At 52.5% G+C, this 20,664-nt stretch overlaps 1 protein-coding gene across 1 annotated transcript in view; it reads right to left on the reverse strand.

Moving 5' to 3' along the window:
- Window positions 1–20,664, reverse strand: part of DNAH10 (dynein axonemal heavy chain 10) — a 139,186-nt gene that overhangs the window by 17,026 nt on the left and 101,496 nt on the right. Inside the window, exons 52-60 of the mRNA XM_014858817.3 lie at window positions 19,848–20,019; window positions 16,009–16,212; window positions 15,269–15,349; window positions 13,351–13,548; window positions 12,380–12,541; window positions 8,421–8,595; window positions 2,957–3,138; window positions 1,679–1,815; window positions 527–744 (exon numbers count right to left, since the gene is read on the reverse strand). Of these exons, the coding sequence (XP_014714303.2) occupies window positions 527–744; window positions 1,679–1,815; window positions 2,957–3,138; window positions 8,421–8,595; window positions 12,380–12,541; window positions 13,351–13,548; window positions 15,269–15,349; window positions 16,009–16,212; window positions 19,848–20,019 (1,529 nt within the window). The remainder of the gene's footprint in view (window positions 1–526; window positions 745–1,678; window positions 1,816–2,956; window positions 3,139–8,420; window positions 8,596–12,379; window positions 12,542–13,350; window positions 13,549–15,268; window positions 15,350–16,008; window positions 16,213–19,847; window positions 20,020–20,664) is intronic.

Below are 20,664 nucleotides of genomic sequence, written 5' to 3' on the forward strand. Positions count from 1 at the left end.
GGTGCCAGTTAGAAACAATCGTCACATCTAGCGGACCAGCTATGCCCAATGGTCCTGCCCATAAGCATCAAAGAGCCCCACCCACTTAAAACTGACGCTCAGGGCTGAACCAGCCACAAGAGCCCTGGATGACATTCGCCTGGCAACAGAGGTAGGCTCATCCTCCAGACCCATCCAGAACGGACTTGGGGTTAAAGGTTACCAACAAGTAAACATTCCCAGGACATAGGGCACCTTGCCAGAGGCCACTGGTGTCTCTCTGCCTCCACAGCTGCACTGCCTCCTTAACCCTTAATGATTATATAATAAAGAACACTCGTACCTAATAAAGACAATCTATAAAATAGCCATTAGCCACCTTAAAACATGATAATAGTAAAATCAGAACTTGTCACACGGTTTTCAGATAAAAATGCAGTGTGGAATAAAGACTGTCTATAGCGAGAAATTCTGCTGGTGGTGTTCACTCGCAAACCACCCGGTTTCGCTTAGAGCTGCCTGTCGGGGCTTCGTTGACCGAGCTGACCTGACGTTCTCAGAGCCCAGCCCTGAGATGAGCTTGTCGGCAGCGATGAGCCGTCTCTCCATGATTTCTGCTTCCTCCTGCAGCTTTTGCTTATCCAATATGGCAGCCTCGTATTTGGCCCCCAAGGCTTCCAGTTCCCTCTGGATCGTTGCCAGCTCGTTCTGGATCCTTTCCAGTTCGCGTTTAGTGAGGTAGAAATTCCGCTCCAGCCTGGCCACCTAAGTGAAGACAGTTCACAGAACGGTGGGGAAAAGGACTGTCGTGGGGCAGGGATCCCACAGCCTCACGCCTGGGCTGGGGTCCGCCTCGCAATTCTAACGATGTTCACATACTGTGGGGCCGCCATACGCCACTGCGAGGCACACGGCTTCTCTTCTTAGCTATCTCTTCAACGGTTTGCTACAAAAGCTCTACAGCCCGTTAGAAAAAGATGTCCTGCGTCCGAGTTAGCAGGTGGCTTAATTTCACATGCACTAAGGTCACAGTAAGATGACACTGTGGTTCTAAGCCAAAAACTCACAAGGATGCATTGAAGACGGTACTGGTCTTACTATTGTGTTTTAAGTTTTCTGAGTAATAAAATTCTGAGTTATAAAGCAATGTCAAAACAAAGCTCAACGTGATTGAATCGACCTTATCAATCTCTTTGTATTCTGTGTTCTATATGTTACTCTGACCCAGGGGCTCTCAACTGGGGCCCATTTTGCCCCCCAGGGGACATATGGCAGTGTCTGGAGATGTTTTTTGGTTGTCAAAACTTGGGGGTAGGGATGATGGCATCTAGTGTGTAGAGGCCAGGGATGCTGCCAAACATCCCACAAGGTATGGGACAGCCCCATAAGGCAGGAGCCAGTCCAAAGTGTCACAGAGCCGACGCTGAGAACCTGCTTTAGCCCCAGAGAATGAGTTTTACCATCTTGTATCCTACTCTTTTCACACAAAATTTGAAAATCTTTTGGATTTTGGTTCTGTCAGTTCATGTAATGTCTAAATGAGAGTTGTAATTTGGGGCTGTCATTTCCTGGGGGAAAATGTACATGCAGGTTAAAATCAGAACCTCGCCAGGATTTTTCCAGCCAAGCTGTGGACACGTTAACTCGGGTTCCATATTGGTGTCTTGCAGCAGCGTCTAGGTCTACAGATGGCCAGTACCTTCTCTCTTTTGGGCTTGATTTCTCTAAAAACATCGCAGTAGCCCATCACAGCTTCGACGAATTTCAGCATTCCCAGGCCTGCTTTGCTCACAGCTTCCATTTCCTCAGTTGTGGTATTGAGAGTCTTCAAGAGGCCTAAAGGTCAAAGATGCAAGGATTTCCATGAGCAGCAAGCTTTGTCTTGGGAAAATAAGATGGGAAATAAATCGCCTATGGACAGAGTGAGTGTGACGAGTTCCTCATTCCTCAGGGACCCCGTGGGTGGGATCCAGGCAGCTCTCCCACGGACGACAGGGTGGGTCCAACCAAACCCCAGGGAGTTTTGTGGACGTGGATGTTCAAGACGTGACTGAGGGGCACAGGTTACTGCCACCCAGGACATCCTATGACCCAGGTGCCTCCATGCGACACCCAGCAGCCCCAGAGAGCCAGGGTGTCAGTGGGGACCCCCAACTGGACACCAAGGTGGCTCAGGGCAGGCAACTGAGTGAGACTGATGGGCCATTATGGGTCACCGTCACCTCCACCCACACGCTTACCCTGGGAGTAACGTCACATAAATGGAAACCCAACCAACCCATATTCAGGCAAAGAGGGTCCTTGGGTTTCTGTGGTGGTTGTTATCCTTCGTGTTTTGTTTAGTTTTGTTTTTAAGTGGCTGAAAAAGAGCATTTGATGATAAACTTCTGAACCAACCGTTAAGAGAAACAGTGATGCTCTGACGCATATTGTCTTTAGCAAAGACTAACGTCATTCCTACCGGCTAAGCGCCTGGGCAGGTCAGGAATCAGGCTCACAGGGAATCTCGGCGCTCCATAACTGAAGATGGGGACGGGCCGTGGGTGGTGCCATTCCCTCCTTCTTGCCCGTCCCCCAGGGACCTATGGAAGACTTTATACTGACAAGAGGCCCAAGGGGAGAAGTCAAGGTTAGACAACTCTTGGTACCATCATGCCCGATAGACAAGGTGCATAGAAGACAAGGTTGGGCTGGGCTCCATAAGAAGGTCCTATGTGCAGAGCCATTGCTCAATCAAACAGTCAGCGGGCATTGGCTGCTACTGCCCATCCAGCGCCTACCCGCCCCATTTCATGAGACAGTGCTGCCATCTTCCTCTGGGATCAGTCATTCCGCCTGTTCCATCCGAAGAACCACAGCCATACCATCTGACCACAACGGGAGAGTCTGCCTGCAACAAACCCCCCTTCTCTGCCCCAAACACTGAGAAGCCAGACTGAGATCCACCCTGGCTATGCCTACATTTGTCTACACTCACCTCTGATATTTTTCACTTGGCTCTGGCTAATTGCATCGAAATCGAGCTCCATCAGAGACCTCAGGAAATTCGGGTCAGACATCATGCCTTTGGCGGTCTTCCAGTTGAGTTCTTTGTACCCCTTCATGATGAGGATGCACTCACACACCGTCTGCACCTGTTTCGGGGGCTTAGCAAAGGACCTGGAAAGAAATGGAAATGCAGGTGGGTCAGACCCGGGATGTGGCCAGGATCTGGCCTGAATGAGAGTTCCAGAAAAAATGGCTCAACCCAGAGTCATTTCTTGGAGGTGATGCTGCATGAAAACGAAGGAAGCCACATCCTGGCACGGCCGTGGGCTCTGGGGGTGAGCTTCTCCGAGGGCAGGCACTGGGTCTCAGCCAGCACCAGACCAGGCTCCGGGAATTGGACTGGGCATCAGAACCATGGGGCGTGGGGGAGGTTGTCATTAAAATGCAAACCCAGGCTGCCCCTGAGCCTCTGAACCAGGAGGTCAGGGTGGCGCCTGAGAATCTGTGTTTTTAATTACACCCTGGGGGTGATTCCTCAGACTCTAAATGGCAGCCGCTGTCATTATTGTCATTATTGTTATTATCGTCATCATCATCATTATCCTATTTTCCACTTAGTAGACGAATAAACAGGGCTCAGAGTGCTTAGGTGGCCTGCCTGTGTTCACACAGCCTGTGGGGTCTGGGGTCCCCACATCCTGGGTTCTTTCCAGACTGTGTCACCTCTTACTTGTCTTCTTTGTCTTTGATGAGACTAGACCATCACTCCGCTGCTCCACACTCAGATGTCCAGTGCCCTCGACCCTCCGGGGAGCTGGAAACCCAAAAGGATCAGAAGGGACGGGTGGCACACAGTGTGCCCAGTGGGACTACTCGGCTGCCCGCTGCCCAGCAAAGTCTGTGACAGCCACGCAAGTGGTGCAGACACCCAAGCCATGAAGAGAGACAGAAGCAGAAGGAAAACGATGGAGAAAAGGCCAAGGAAAGGAAGGAAGAGGAGCAGGAGCTGCCAGAGGCCCCCACGGGGCATGGAGCGGCATGCGGGGAGTGAGGCCGGAGTCCAGCCTCTCCAGTAGGAGGCCAGACTGACCCCGAGGAGGGAGAGGGTGGGAGGGAGGCAGGCAGAGAGGGAACAATGTAACCAGCACAGCAGTGTGGAGAATTTCCAGACTGGGCAAACCCCGACCCGTCCCGGGCCCGGAACCCCCACCCACTCGCCGGCAGACCAGAGAGGAGAGAGGGAGCCCCAGCGCGTGAGGACAAGCCAGGGCAGCGACTGCAGCACAGAGCCTGAGGATGAAAGCGATGGGCCTGAGTCACCAGGGGAAGGTTCAGTCACGCCGGCCGGCGCGGGGGCTTGCGAAAGCAGACACCACTGCCAACTGTTTTTAAAAGGTTTCCTTCAGGGTTGATGAAGGCCAGGCCCAGGCCACTGCTCTCGGAATAATCAGAGGAGGAAAGAATCCGTGAAATGTTTTCAGATTCGAGACAGAAAGAGCCCAGGCCTCTGAGCAGGGTCCTGAGCCCTCGGGCAAGTTAGGAACCGTGGAGAGTTTCTCAGTTTCCCCATCTGTAAAATGGGGACATGAAACCAGAACCTTCCAGCTCCAAAATCCTATAAGACCATGGAAGTTCTCTGCGGTCAGCTTACAAAGCATTCCCAGGAGCCTCATTTATCCAGACGGAGGTGTTAGAAATACTTAGAAATACTAAGTTTGCAAGTCTGGGAAATGAAAACGTTTCTGTTTCATTTGATTCCTTTCTTCTATCAGAAAAAAAGCTCAGGATTAGAGAGAGAGAGAGATGATGATGACATGCTGCCCTCTCTGGAGGCAAATAATCACTACAAACGCCAGTCCCCCCCTCCCCTCACCCTTCCCCACATACTCTGACTGTCTCTGCCTTTCCCTCCAGTCACGCCGCTTCCATCGTCCAACTGGTGAGTCCCTGCTCTCTGGTCACATCTCAGTTTAAAGGCATCCTTGCCTGACTGCCCACCTCCCAGACCAGGTCATGCCCCCTCCTCCACAGCAGCAAAGACCTTCCTGTCCTGCCCTCTCTGGGTAATTTTACTGTGCACGTGGGATTCCCAGACAGACGCCAGTGCTGTCCCACAGCACACCAGTGCTTCCCATGCGGGGAAGACCTGGCCCACCCGGCTCACGGCTCCTCAGCCACAGGGCCAGCACAGGGTGGGCACCCAACGACCACTGATGAGGGGAAGGAAGAAAAGTAAAGTCACAAGCGGGTAACAAAGGGAGCCTTTGATTCCACGGAAAAACATCCTCTTCCAACCTTCGTTCCTCCTAATCTTCCCACCTTAAAAATCTAGTGATTTCTACAAAGGAGACTGAGCATTAGAGAAAGGAAGTGCTGTTTAAAGAATTAAAGGATTATGAAATTGTCAAGATGTGAGTGCTGGCTCCTCATACTTAACATCCAGATGACCTGAAGAAAGCCAGAATGTAGTCGTCTGGAAAAAATAAAACTGGTTCCACACTCACACCAAATGCCAGGAAAAATTCCAAAGAAAGCAAAGATTTAAAAGTAAAGAATTAAACTATAAAATACAGGAAGAAAGCTTGGGAAAATTATTTTACAATCTTGAAGTCGTAAGGCCTCTTAAGTATGACATAATATCGAAAAGCCACAAAATAAAATATTACTAAAATCTGCCACATTAAAAGAAAAATCTTATATACAGCAAACACAAACACACATACAAACCTCATAAACAAAGTCAAATGGTCAGTGACAAACTAGGAAAAAATATTTTCAACTCACATCACAGATAAAAAGCTAATCTCCCTGTTACATAAAAGACCCCTGGAAATGGATTTAAAAAAAAAAGCAACAATAGCAACAACAATTCAACAGAGAGAGGGCAAAGCGCACAGACGGCACACAGAAGAGGAAAGCCACACGACTTTTATATATTTTTCACATATTAAAACAAGTCCAACCTCACTCATAATTAGAGAAATGCACATTAAAACTCCACAAACACCATTTTTCACTATAAAACAAGCAAAAATCCAAATGTGTAGTTGTGCCCTCGGTTGGTGAGGCCGTGAAGAGCAAGCACTCCCATGGATTGCCCCAGGGAGTGCAAAGTGGACCCAGCCCCAGGGACAGCATTAGGCAACAGCTGTGACATTATAAACACACACACCCTTGGACCCAACAGCCCCACTTCCCGAAAGGTATCCTTCAGGTGGACTTGCCCAGGTGCACAGCGATGTACGGTCAGGGTTATTCTTTACCCCGCTCTTTGGGAAGGCAAAAGACTGGAAACGAGCTAAAGATTCAAAGATCGGGGCCGGTTAAATAAATGACGGCACAGATACACAATGATGGAATGTGATGGGCTATTTAAAAATATTGGGAAAGTTCATCATCTATCAACATGCAAAATATCTCCAAAAGGTATCATTAAGCAGAAAAGCCAAGTTGCAAAAGAGTGTGTTACCATCTATATGGAAACAAGAAGGAAAAAGGAATACACAGGTATCACTTGTTCCGCAAACCCTTCGAGTCCAGAGTTGGGGACCCAAGAGACATTGGTGTATCCGGTTGCCTTGAATATGCATACAACCTCTCCGGATGGACATATGAGAAATGAAGGGCATGGTGACCTGTTGAGTGGAGGAGGGGAGCAAAGATGATGGGGACAGGTCTGGGGACTTTCACGGCATGTCATTTTGATGCTGGGACCATGATCCTAGCTGACGCTTACACGGCACTGACCGTGTGCTCAGCCCAGTCCTGAGAGCTCTTCACGTAACAGCTCACTCGATCCTCATAACAACCCTGATGCCTTGGGGATGATTATCATCATCCACATTTTACAAAGGAGGAAGCTGCAGCTCAGAGAGGTTAGGTGACTTGCCAAAGGTCACACAGGCAGTAAGAGGCAGAGCCGTGCATGAACATATTACCTGTTGCAGTAATTACATTTTTAAAAATTGCTCCTTTTAGGCCACAGGCCACAGGCCACTTCTGCTTTCTCAGGGATGAACTGGGCTCCTGTCTCACACCCGCCTCGGGTGACGCAGGCACACCTGGCTGACTGCAGGGGGCACGGATTAAGCTGTCCACGTGGCCCGTGGAAGCCCCCCGTCCACTCCTCCTTGGGTTGATGGGGGGATTCACAGCCCCTTCTCTCCAAATAAATCCCCTTCAAAAATCTTTCCCAACTCTCTGCTCTCACAATGTTTTCACTCTGCCGACCTGGGAGCGGTGCCCCAAATTCCCAGAACCTGGCTGGATGTTTCCCCTGAAAACGTGTGTGTCGATGGTCTCTCCTACAACTCAGCTTGGTGTGCGTTTCTGCGCCGTCCTGGCACCTCCATCTAAACTCCCAGCACAGGCCATTGCAATTTTAGAACCTCCATCCTTAAACCTTCGTTGGAACCACACTTTGCAAAACTCTGAAATAATGACTTCTTGCTAACAAGAGTGGCATCTCCAGATGACCTCCCGAGAATTACTGGGGTCCCCTACCCTGGGAGCAGCGGAACGTTCTGTTCCGGTTCATGTTTCACTAAGAGGCAGACAGCCAGGGCACAGCCCTCAACAAGGAACGCTGCTCAGCCCTTGGGAAAAGAGAGAAGCACGGAGAGCCACACCACTGCGCCAGGAGCACAAGACGGAGAGGCAGCTGCTGGCCTGGAAACCGGAGTCTCTCTGACTGGGGGGCCAGAAGGACTGAACCCCTCCGGAAAATGAGGCCACGATGGGGAGAGATGAAGAGAGAGCTGGGCTTCCTAAACCAGGGAAGACGAGCGTGGGGCCAGGCGGCACAAGGAGAGGGCGCTGGCAGACAGGACAGCTAAATTGCTGAATTTACCAGCAAGATCCACTACCGGTGCCCTAAGGACACCAGGCCCTGACACCAGGCCCCGTCCTCATGGCAGGCAAACCCTCTGGCTGCAGGCGACGAAGTCATTTTACAGAGTGACTTGCAAAATGTCTGGGGGCCACAGTGAAGACCCGCTCTTCCCCCGGCAAGCCCATGTGGCTAGAATGATGAGACCACCTCCCACTGCCGCCCTCCACCGGCCCTCCGCCCACCACGCTATCTTCAGCAGGGCACAGGCCCCGTGCGTCGAGTGCCCGGCCGCCGTTTGGAACAGACATTTGTGTCACGTCCGCGAAGAGGACCGACTTCCACAGCCCCACCTCTGCCATGCAGCCCGCCCTGGACCCCAGCCTCCTGTGGTGAGTCGGCCCGGGTTCAAGGCCGGCAGGCCCTGCTACCTACTGGCCACCTGGGGGCCACCTTGCCTACCTCATCTGCAAATGAGGGTACTCACAATCCCCACCATGGAAAGTGCCAAGCTCGGGGCCAGCCCGCAGCCTGGCTCTGCAAATGCCTAACCTCCACGATTATAGTCATGGCTGTCAGGAGCGACGTTGGCGGCCAAGCGCACTTGGAGATGGCCATCGGTTACCTGATCTCGGTCACATCCGACTTGTCCAGCTTCTGCAGCTCCAGCTTGGCGGCCTCCAGGATGGGCATGACCTCGGCCAGGGCCGTCTCGGCCTCAGCCTTCTCCACCGCGATGATCTTGTTTTGCTCCTCTATCTCCATGGCTTTTTCTTCTGCGAGCTTCTTCTTTTCCTCCGCTGTGGGGGAAGGGCGAGGTTAGTGAAGTGACCGGGAGTGGGGAGGATGGACCCCTGCTGCTGAGCCAAAGCAGCGCGCAGCCCCCGAAGGTTGGGGCTGGGCACAGGGGGATCTGACGAGCTTGAGCCAATGTGACGGCCTTGGGCATTCCTGCTAGAACACAAGTCCTCACGGTGCACGGGGCTCCAACACCAGGATGGCTGCTCCGTCTCTGACCCTCCTTGACTGGCCCGCCCAGGTCCCAGCGCTCCATCCCAGTGACAGCCCCCAAGCCTGCTTGGCCAGCGCTAGCCGAGGACGCCAGGGCTGCCTGCGCTCCCTGTTTCTCTGGCTCACGGAGACCTCCCTGCCTCTTGACCACCTTCTCCTCTGCTCCTTCAGGCCCAGCACAAAGCCACCCGCCCGAAGGTGGCCTGCCGCCTCTGTCCCTCGCCGGCTCCCCGCTCCGCTGACTTGCTTCAGGACACTAATCGCAATCTGAAATTTCACCCCCCTCCCGGCTCACTGATGGTCTGGTTCCACTCTCGAGAATGTTAGCATCTCCCCGAGAGCTGCGACTCCAGCATTTAGACCAGGGCTTGGCTCACAGCAGGCACACTGGGTTGAATAGCATCCCTCCTAAAATTCACGTCCACTCGGAATCTCAGAATGTGGCCTTATTTGGAAAGAGGGTCTTTGTAGATGCAATTAGCTAAGATGAGGTCATACTGGGTTAGGGTAGGCCCTAGACCCAATGACTCTGTCCTCATGAGAAGGCCATGTGAAGACAGAGACACAGAGGGAGACGGTCACATGATGATGAAGGCAGAGGTCAGAGGGATGCAGCTACAAGCCCAGGATGGCCAGCAACCACCAGGAGCTGGAAGAGGCAGGAAGGACCCTCACCCAGAGCCGTCAGACAGAGCACGGCCCTGCTAATGCCTTCATTTTGGACTCCTGGCCTCCAGAACCGTCAGAGAATAAATGTCTGTCGTTTCAAGGCAGCCCGTTCACCGAACGTTGTCACAGCAGCCCCAGGAAAGGAGCACGGCACGTGATCACTAGCATACTGACACACCAACGGCTCCCCCAGGCGGCCTTCTCTCGGGTTCAACTCCATAGCCAACAAGGAAGTGTTAACGGTCGGCAGCATGCAAAGCCTGTGTGGGCCCTGACACCACGAAGGGTCCTGGCCCCGGAGAGTTTCTCGCTGGAGCAGCAGGAGGACAGATGCCTCAGGAGGGAGCAGGACACAGTTGGAGACCATCGGAATGGAAAAGCAGGCCGGAAGCCCTCAGACTGTGGGAGTGCAGGAGAGGGACCTCGGGAGGCACCACCGAGGGAGCGGGAGGGGAGCTGGGCTGGGAAGGAAGGAGGCTGGAACAATTACAGGTGAGCTCAGCGCGGGCCGGCACCTGCGTGCGAGAGGGCCAGTAAAGCCCCAGGTGCAGGACCAAAAAGGGGGCTCTTTCAGCCAGGAGAGCAGGCTGGAGGCGGGGCACTCCCTGAAGACTTCTGGGCAGCGCAGGGACGGATAAACAAGTGGTGCTCTGGAAAGCTGAGCATGACATCATGCACGACAGATGGGGAGCAGACCGTGTGGGGGCATCTATCAACTGTGCCTGCTCGGCACTCATCCCCGTCTGCTGGCCATCCCCCGATCTTCCTCCCGAGACCCTCCCCTCCATCACTTTTGGCAGAGAGCTTTGTCTGGGTCCCACCCTACCCTCTGCCTGGCTTGTCAATGTATTCCATCCCTATGGCCACTGGAATCGGTTCAGGGATGGGCATGTGACCCTTCCCAACTATAGCCAATTCTGGGAGCTTTGTGGGAACCAGCGGACAGAGCCTGCTGCCTGAGACTGAAGCCCAAACAGGAGACAGCAGAGCGAAGAAAGGGAAAGAAATAGATTCCAACTCACACACTGGAGTGCCTAGATCCAGCTGTGCCTGAAGCCAGATACATCTGGAATCAATGAATTTCCTTTTAAGCTTAAGCCATCTGAGCTCAGTTTCTGGCATTTATAACCAAGATGGTCCTGATTAGGACAGGCAGTCTGGAGGTAAATTCCCAGATGACGCTACCTCCAAAATTCCGAGTAGGAGCAAGGGGACCCTGGTAAGAACAGCAACAGGTGGGAAAGGCACTAACCATGGGGGTGGCAAACAGGTCACCCTCAGTACACACTATAGCCTGGGCATTCGGGGAGGGGGTCTCCTGGTCGTGAGCTTCTTCAAGGGAGAGGCTGAGTCTCATTCATTTCCTGGCCCCCCACACACTGCCCCATCGCAGTGCCTGACAGGAATCTGATACCCAGGAAGGATCTGTATTGGACAGATGAAACCATGAAATAACAGCTTCTTTCCAGGCACTTCCAATCTAGTTTTACAACGGGCACGCCAACTCAGCAAGCATCTCAGAACACATATAAATCCACACAGGGAAAACTCTGGGAATACAGAGTCTTTAAAAGGAGGATGAAAACAAACTGGGGCTGTGCGGGAAAGAGGCCTTCGATCAGAGTTCTGGAAGAAGAAATATGGAGAGGAAGAGCAGAGCAAAGGATGCGAGAGCATAAGCTACTGCATGAGTCACGTGGGCTTGAAGAAATGATGCGGGGGGGGGCAGGGGACGCGGTGTCATGAGAAATGAGGTGGGTGAGATGACAGAGCAGGATTGGCAGGGACCCGGCAGGGCCAGGCTGCGTATTCAGCATTGAACTAGGCAGAGGGGAGTTGCCACAGATCACCGGGAAGACACCTCTATCAGTTAAGTTGCTTTTGTTGAAATCAACGGAAACCGACAATGACCAAGCTAAGCAAAAAGAGAGAGTATTGGAAGGAGCGAGGGCAGCTCACAGAACGGAAGACGTTGAACACACAAATCAGGGCAGCTCCAGAGATCTGGGCTTGCACAGCACTGACGTGGAATACAAGAATTCTATTATCTTCTGTCTTTACATTGGCTGATTCAAAACATGAACTCCAGGGGAACGTCCAGGTGACCCAGCCAAGGGTGGGATAAACCCACGCTGATGGCATAGACTGGGAGCAAGGGACAGGCAGGTTGCCGAAGCCAACTTGGCGTGCCGTGCCCAGAGTAATTAGACAGGGGTCCTGCACCGAGGGCCTGACACAGTGCGACTGGCATTGAGCCAAGATCATCCTCAGAAGCAATGCAGATACGGGCTAGAGTGAGGACAGGCAGAGGTGGCAAGGAAGGCTGAGTGGCTCCTGCAATAATCTGAGAATGAGCTGGGGAGGACATGATCGGAACACAGGATTCTGAGAGATGATAGACACAGGAGTCCAAAGACAGAGAGCGGGGTTAGAGGTCAGGGGCAAAGCTGCAGCTTAGGAGTTGTCCTGTGTGAGAGATTTGTGAGAAGGTCAGCTCCTCGGGAGCAGGGGACAGTGGGGATGAGGAGAGTGCTGGGCCAGGAAGATTGGGGGAAGGGGCCTGAGAAAGAACCTAGAACGGCTTCACAGAGAACCAAGGAAGTTCCAAACAAATGATGCTAAAGCTGACAGCATGCAAACCCTAGTGACGCAGTTCCCGGGCTCATGAAGGGTAAGAGACGACTTTCCACAGCCTGTCAAATCCTCAAGGTCCCCGCTCTGGGTCCCGCATAGGGCAGGGTCTCCGTGCTCACAAAGGAGGGCTGGACACTAACTCAGAAAAAAATAGCAATCAACGGGCCCAAAGATGACGCTCTCAGTGTCTACAGGTGGCTTCTCAGGGATGTCCCCTGGGGAGTCCTGTCCTGTTGAGGGTCCCGCCCCCAGCGCTGGTCCCACACTCACCTATGGCTGTGTTGGTGGCAATCTCCTCCAGCAGAGCCTCGCAGGCGGCCGACTTCTCCGCCAGCACGATCTTCTGCTCGGCCAGCTTCTTGTTCAGCTCGTCGAGCTGAATGGTGGCCTCCTTCAGCTTGTCCAGGCCCCCTTCCAGACGCTTGCACTGAGCTGCGAGGAGAGAGCACCCGCATCCGTCATCCAGGCGGGCGCCACTCCCAACGCACCGGGGCAAGCATTCCCGTGGCCTCCACACAATGCATCCAACTTGGGCTCACCAGAAAAAAAATCGTTTCCATAAGACATCAAGCATCTTTCAGCACCTCCACTGCCATACTGGGGCGGCATCAGCTAAAATGAGTATGTTTCTGAAAACAGTGCTTCACTTGGCCAACAGCCAGAGTCAGAGCATTTTCAAAAAGCATTTTCCAACAGAGCATGTTGCCACCATCAGTCAACATCTCTAAAGCAATGAAAATTTAGAGCTACAAAGTGCAAGACCCCACACTGAAAAATAAAAGTGAGAGGGAGCCAGGGCCCTGCCCACACAGAGTTACTCTGAATGCGGAATTCAAACGCGCTTCGCTCTGCCTGAATCCTGAGGATGCCTCATCTTGCTTAGAAACATCTGCTTAAAGTAAAGATCAGGGGCCGGCCCCATAGCCGAGTGGTTAAGTCCACGCGCTCCACTTGAGCAGCCCAGGGTTTTGCCGGTTCAGATCCTGGGCACGGACATGGCACCGCTCGTCAGGCCACGTTGAGGTGGCGTCCTACATGCCACAACTAGAAGGACCCACAACTAAAATATACAACTATGTACCGGGGGGATATGGGGAGAAGAAGGAAAAAAAGAAGAAGTTTAGCAACAGATGTTAGCTCAGGTGCCAATCTTAAAAAAAAAAAGGGGGAAACTTGAGCACAGGGATCCTTACTCGTAAGTAATAACAATTTCTGTTAACCGTCCCATTTCCAAGTCTTACCTATATTGTACTGAGTTTTCTCATCCAGTAATTTTGAATACGTGTTAATAAAATCAAGGTAATTCTTAGGAGTTACGTAGTTGCTGCGCCTCAGTTTCTGTAGAAATTGTTTGCTGAATTCACCCACGGATTCGTGGACCAAAACTACATGTTCCACCAGGTCCTCTATGTTTTCTACTGGGATCATTGGATTATCCCCTGAAGAGAAAGAAATCGAAAAGATCCCTCTTAAAGAAAGAGAGTGGCTCCTCACAAAGTGGACCAGAGAATCCCCATATGACCCGACAATTCCACTCCTAGGCGCGCACCCACAAAAGCTGCAAAGTGGACTCAAGCAGATTCTCGGGCACCAATGTGCACAGCAGCACTATTCACAACGTCCAAAAGTGGAAACGACCCAAGCATCCGTCGACAGATGGATGGACAAACAAAATGTGGTCCATCCATACAGTGGAATATTATTCAGCCTTGAAGAGGAAGGGAATTCTGACACGGGCCACAACAGGGATAAACCTTAAAAACAGGCTAAGTAAAGGAGGCCAGACACAAAAGGACAAATGTTGCATGATTCGACTTCTATGAAATCTCTAGAACAGGTAAATTCATAGAGACAGAAGGCCGATTAGAGGTTACCAGGGGCTGGGGACAAGGGAAGAGGGAGTTAGTGTTTAAGGGGGACGCAGTTTCAGTTTTACAAGATGAAAAAAGTTCTGGAGATGGATGGTGGTGATGGTTGCACAACAACGTGACCATAATTAATGCCACTAACCGTACACTTAAAAATGGCTCTAATGGCAAATTTCATATTATACATATTTTACCACAATAAAAAATACAAAAATGTTTTAATAAAAAAAGAAAAGAAAAGAGCAGTTATCCTTGTCGTGGGGTTTTTCTGGATGGCAGGACCGATCCCGTGCTCTGGCAATTTCTCTGAGAACACAGAAAGCCAGTTCTCTCCCTCCGGGTGGAAAGGTCTGCTTCCCAATGGCCAAAACACTGTGCGCACAGAGGCTTGGGACTTCAGGAGAGGAATTCACCCAGTGTCCCCGCGGTGTCCCCCACACCCAGCACATATGGAACACAAGGTGGGTTTTCCTATAAGTCTGCTGGAAGAATCGGTGATCAGTACCGGTGCCCAAATCACATCGCTCGATTATCTCACCGATTACAAAATCCTGTGACCCCAAAGCAGAATTTGCCTCAAAGTAAAATGAAGGAAGGAAAGACTGACTGAAAGCACCCATTCACCAAGATTCTGCAGATCTGATCTTGAGTTATAACGGGGGTGAGCAAACCACAGTCCACAGGCCAATTTGATGGCATGCAGGGAAAACTCGGCCTCACAAATATCCATACTCTGGGGCACAGTCATCCCAATTCTAGAGAATCTATTCTAAGAAAAATTATTCTAAGCAAATTCCATGCGGCATTATTTACAACACCGAACCACTGAATTTTGAAAGCAAACCTAAGTGCTAACATGTGGAGACAGCTAATACCCCCGTGAAATAGAACCCATTTAGGCTGTGTGAGCCCCGCCGTCTCTGCCGCGATTACTCAGCCTTGTGGTTGTAGTGGAAAGGCAGCCAGAGTCTGTCTGTTTATTAACAAGAGAGTCTCTGTTCCAATAAAACTTTATTTACAAAACAAGCAGTGGGCCCGCAGGCCGTGGTTTGCTGACCCCTCCTTTGGATGACACGTAATTAATTTTTATGCTAAATTGTCCTTGCAAGTCCCCTGAAATCCCTTTGGACTAAAACACAATATAAACCAACAACACACTAATAAACTAAAAAACGATTCATGGCCGTGGGCAGTAACAGTGAAGGAATCCACTGAACCAAAATTCAGTCAGAAAAGTGATAAATTACTTTGTTATACCACGAATATGGGCCCCGTATTAGGTGTCACTTACCTAAAAATGACTTAGCCACTGCATGCAGGGCTTGGGGAGGCCAGGGCATGAACCAGTCAATACCAGTGTTATTTACCAGACCTTGAAACACAAGAGAGATGAAAAGATGATCACTCTGCAACCCCGAGACACTGGAGAGCATTGACATCGTCTTCAGTGCCCAACACATCAGTGTCCGAGGACATTCACCAGAAGAGCATCTCTCAACCCCAGCACCGCTGCCATCTGGGCCGCATAATCCTCTGTGGTGGGGGCTGTCTGCATTGCGGGCTGTTTGGCAGCGTCGCTGGCCTCTACCCACTGGGTGCCAGTAGTCCACTCCCCCCAGCCAAGTTGTGACAACCAGAAAGACCTCCAGGCACTGACTAATGTCCCCTTGGGGGTGAAATCGCCCCAGCTGAGAACCTCTGTTCTAAGGGCAGGTCCTGCACCTTCTGCAAGGCTGGCAGCATTTCCCCAAATGGAAGAGAGCAACGCAGCACTCCCTCCGGGCCCTGTCCCCGGGGACCACGAGCATTTCCTCATGTCAGAAGGACATCGCCCACCTGCCGGCAACAGGAGAGCCTGCTGGCAAGCGTGAGGGGCCGAGCGGGGCTCGTCCTACACTGCAGGGCCCGAAGTTCAACCTAACGACCATGCTGTGTTCTCCTTTGCAGGTGGAACCTGAAGACGTGCATGGCTCCCCAGAGCGCACGCCCTGCAGAAGGGGGAACAGAGCTGCAGGCTGAGCTCCAGGGCACCTGGGAAATTCCTGCAGCGGGTCCTCAGGGTGTCCCCCACCGGCGACATGCCCAGGACAATGTGCAGGTTATTTGCACTCTTGTTCACGAAGTACTGCCACACAGACTCCTTGGCCAGGCCCGTCCCGTGCTTCAAAGCTTCTTGTCCGATCTGACTGAGGATGGACTCCTTCTCCTCTTCTGGAAAAAGTGCAGGCACGATTCCTAGGAAACAAAGAGACGTGGAGTGTGTCGGTCTCAGGGCCATTGTCACTCTAGGCACTGAAGTGACGACACGCAGTGTCTCAGGAAGAGCCGTGGGGGCCGAGTCCAGAGAGCTGGGCTCGGGGCCCGACTCTGAGACCTAAGGCTCACTGGCCGTGGGGAAATCCCGCTGAGCGTCAGTCTCCACAGCTGTGAAACAGGAATAACAGCTGCCTCCTGCTTACCTGGAGGGTTATCATGAGCATCAAAGCAAGGACTCTTCACCTGGGGACAATTTCACCCCCAGGAGACATCTGGCAGCAATTGAAGACATTTTTGGTTGTCCCGAGTTGTGCCTGGGGGTGTTGCTAATGGAAGCTAGTGGGCAGAGGCCTGGGATGCTGCCAAGCACCCGCAGGACAGCCCCCCACAGCAAGGAATGATCCTGCCCCTAATGTCATTAGTGCCAAGGATGAGAAACCCTCTGCAAAGCGTGAGGGCTCCAGAGAAGAAGTATCTGATCATTTGGAGTGCCATTAAATAGGCCCCCAGCCCTCTCCATAGAACACACACCCCAAGCCCTGAGGGGGTCTACAGATACAAGAACAGGGCTGACGTTTACAGCCCCGCTTACAAGTTTGCGACCCACGTGTGAAAAGTCTGATACCAACCCAAGAACATGTGTGCTAAATGTCACATAAGTAGCCTGGGTCGTAGGTGTCCCAGCTTCAGGGGACAGGAAATGCCCCAGTGAGGAGGCTTCCTGGAGGAAGGAGACCCTGCGTGTTACCGGAGCTAAAATTTGGAGCAAGGCGGAGCTTGGCGCTGGCCTGTTCTTGCCCCCTTCCTTGTCATGGGTCCTTCTGGTCCTGTGGAGAATCACGTCTCATCCATTCTAGGTCTGGATGTGGTCTGGGTGGCATGACACTACCCTAAGTTGCCCAATCAGAAGCCTGCATCACCCCAGCCAATGTAATTGGTCCTGGGACGGGCATGTGATCTGAGCCAGCCAATGAGAGCCCTGCCAGGCACTTTGCCATCACTCTGGGGAGGAGAAACCTTCATTCAGCCAGGCTAAGCAAGGAGGATGCAAGCCTGGGGCTTTCTAGTGCCATTAAATTACTTTGAGAGAACTCAAGAAGGCAAATAAAAGACAAAAACAGTCAAGCCAAGAGTGAGGCAGAGACCAATTTGTAATATCATTTGGGCACCTGAATCCAACTGTGCCCCTGGACTTTTCAGTGTCACGAATCAACACCGTCTCCTTCATTTTCCCTTAATTTGATGTAGGCCAGTTTGAGTTGTGTTTCTGTCACTTGCAACCATGGAGGGTGATAAAGAGAGGGAGAGAGAGAGTGCCAGGCAGGAAGAACAGCATGGGCAAGACGCAGAGGCAGGATGCAAAGCGTGTACTGGGAAATAAGAAGAACGAGGAGCCCCGGCTGCAGAAGCAGGAGAGGTCAGTCCCCCGAGACCCAGACCATCGAAGGCTTCGGAGAAAGGGAACAAGTGACATGTGCAGAAAGTGGCATTCTAGGAAGCAGGAAGATCAATACGGAGATGTCTGTGAGAAGTCAAGGTCAGACATGAAGCAGGTCTGGCTTAGACGGATGGTCAAGGTAACGCAGGAGAAGGGACAGGCTTCAGAGGCAAAGCAGCATCGCTAAATGCGGGAGAGGTTAGGAGTCGACACCCTCCACCGTTTGGGCCTCCTGAGAATTATGAACCACTGAATAAATGGAGGAGTGCAGGCGAGAGCCCCATCAGGACTGAGAAGCAGCCAGATTCTGGCTAGGTGGACTTTTTTTTTACTCTCTTTATACCATTTCAAATTAGTACAATACATCTTTATTAAATATCTCACGGGCTCCCAGGCAGAAGAAAGCTGACTCAGCAGGCCTGGGGCTGCACTCCCTACAAAGGCCTGCTTGCAGGGCTGGCCCTCGCCTGGCATTGGGAACTTAGATTTCGGGAGGGTTCCGACCACGCACTTATTGATCTTGGGCTGCTGGCCTCCAGAACTGTGAGGTGATAAATTCTTGTCTGTTTGTGCCGACCACCCGCTTTCCCTCTGGAAATCTGCCATTTGGTAAATGCCAGGCAGAGGGGCCGACATGACCAGCCCCCAGTAAACACCCCGGGCGCTGAGTCTCCACTGGGCCTCTCTGGTAGGCGACACTTCACACGTGTTGTCACAGCTCATCGCTGGAGGAATTCAGTGCATCCTGTGTGACTCCCCTGGGAGCAGTTTCCGGAAGCCTGAGCTTCGTTTCTCCAGACTCCACCCCACCCGCCTTTTCTCTTCGCTGATTCTCCTTCGTGTCCTTGTGCTGTAATAAATCACAGCCGTGTGCACTGCAGGAGACAAAGACCACTCGCCCCTGCTTCCCTCCCACCTTCTCAGTCTCTGGCTCCTCCTCCTCTTCTCCCTGAATTCAGTCCTGGAGTCGCTTGTTTCTCACACCCTCCCCCCTAGATGACTCCACCCATCCCCGAGGTTTGACAAACCACAGGTCAGTGACTCTGAAACTGACATCTCCACCCGAGCCCCTATTCTGAGAAGCGGACTCGTGTATCCAACTGCCTGTCTGTTAGGGGTTGAATTGCGTTCCCCAAAAAAAGTATGTTGAAGCCCCCAGTACCTCGGAATGTGACCTCACTTGGAAATAGGGTCTTTACAGAAGTAATCAAGTTACAGTAGGTCATTAGGGTGGGCCCTGATCCAATATGACTGGACACAGAGACAGACACACACACACGGAGAACACCAAGAGAACGCGAAGGCAGAGACGGGGTTAGTGCATCTACAAGCCAAGGAACGTCCAAGACCAGAGGGAGTCACCCGGAGAGAACGGGGAACAGACTCTCCCTCTGAGCCCCAGAGGGACAATCCTGCCAGCAGCTTGACCTCAGACTTCCGGCCTCCGCAACTGTGGGATGGGTAATTTGGGTTGTTATAAGCCTCCACTTTGTGGTACTTTGTTACGGCATCCCTAGCAACTAATTCACTATCTGACAGCCCATTGGGATTTCTCCTAAGTGTAGCAAACCCCACCTGCCCCGAACGGCACAGCCCCACCTGGTCTCCCCGTCTTAGGAAATGGACCACCCATGACTCGCACAGGCCAGGCCCTTCCTCACTCGCCCTCCTCCGATCCATCCACCTCCTCATATCTCGTGAATCCACCCACTTCCCTCCATTCCGACTGCCCCACGCTTGTCCAAGACACCCTCATCTCTCACCTGCACCTTGGCGGTGGGTCCAAACTGGCTGCCCTCTCCTGCTCTCCTCCTCTAATCTAGCCCCACAGGGATCTTTCACAAACATAAATCTGGATCATGTCATTGCACGGAGAAGGAAATCTCATCTCCTGTCAGTGACCCGCCAGGCCCTGCGCCACGTGGCCCTTCCACCTGGTTTTGCATCCCTCCCGCCAGCTCCCCACGCTCCCGCCACGTGGGCCTCTCCCCACGTGGACTCTTTGGTGCACACTGAACCCTCCGCCTGTCCTGCTCCTGCCAGCACCATTCACCTGGCGCGCTCCAGCCCCCGTGACAGCCTGAATAATGGCCTCCTCGGGAGGCAGTAAATGCTTAAAACATGTAACCATTCTCTCAGGCGGCCTCTGCTGGAGGCCGAGCAGCCCCTGCAGTACCTGACGTGAGCATGTTGTTGATGAGCTCCAGGAAGCCCTCCTCGGCCACGTGGGCGTCTGTGAACAGGAAGATCATCGTCTTGTTCTCCAGGCCCAGCTTCAGGTACAGGTTCTTCAGGTCGTCCCGGAAATTGTTCTCCGAGTAGCCTCGGCTCAGGAGGATCTCAAACACCTGCCGGCATGGAGCACAGCGTCCCATGAGACAACCCACCCGGGGAGGGGACTCCAGCCACCTGCCGGGGGCAAGGACTGCGCCGTGAAACATGCGCTCGGACCCTCAGACGAGCAGCCGTCCACGAGGGACCAGTGACAGCAAGAGCAGATGGCCTGGGCCATTTTCACAACACACTGCTGAGTGAGAAACGCAGGATGCAGAAAAGTATAACGTCCCTAGACACTGTGTGCACGCACACACATGTGGGAGGGTGAGAGTGCGCAGGGAGCAGAGTCTGCCCAGACAGGATTATGGGAGTTTGGCGGGAAGAAAACCCAAACAGGGTACAGAAAGGCCCCCTTGTCGTGAAATGAGTCACCTGAGTCCCAGCCAGGGAGGCAAGTGAGCAGTGGGCCTGCGGGGAGCGGAGCCCATGGGCCCAGGGGCAAGGCAAAGGAAACAAGGACGCACGCGCGAGCACACCCTAACGCGTGCGCAGTCACAGCTGCGAGTGTGACTGACGTTAGACTGTGGAAGGTGTGCAAAGAAACTGAGCAAGAGGCCACTTTAAACTCTTAAATGACACAATCCTATTACACACGAAATAGACATCCATGTCAATAAGGACTTGCACTTAAGCCCCATCTTTCCTGGCCAAGGGCT

The sequence above is a fragment of the Equus asinus genome, chromosome 8, assembly GCF_041296235.1.
Source record: "Equus asinus isolate D_3611 breed Donkey chromosome 8, EquAss-T2T_v2, whole genome shotgun sequence".
Lineage (NCBI taxonomy): Eukaryota > Metazoa > Chordata > Mammalia > Perissodactyla > Equidae > Equus > Equus asinus.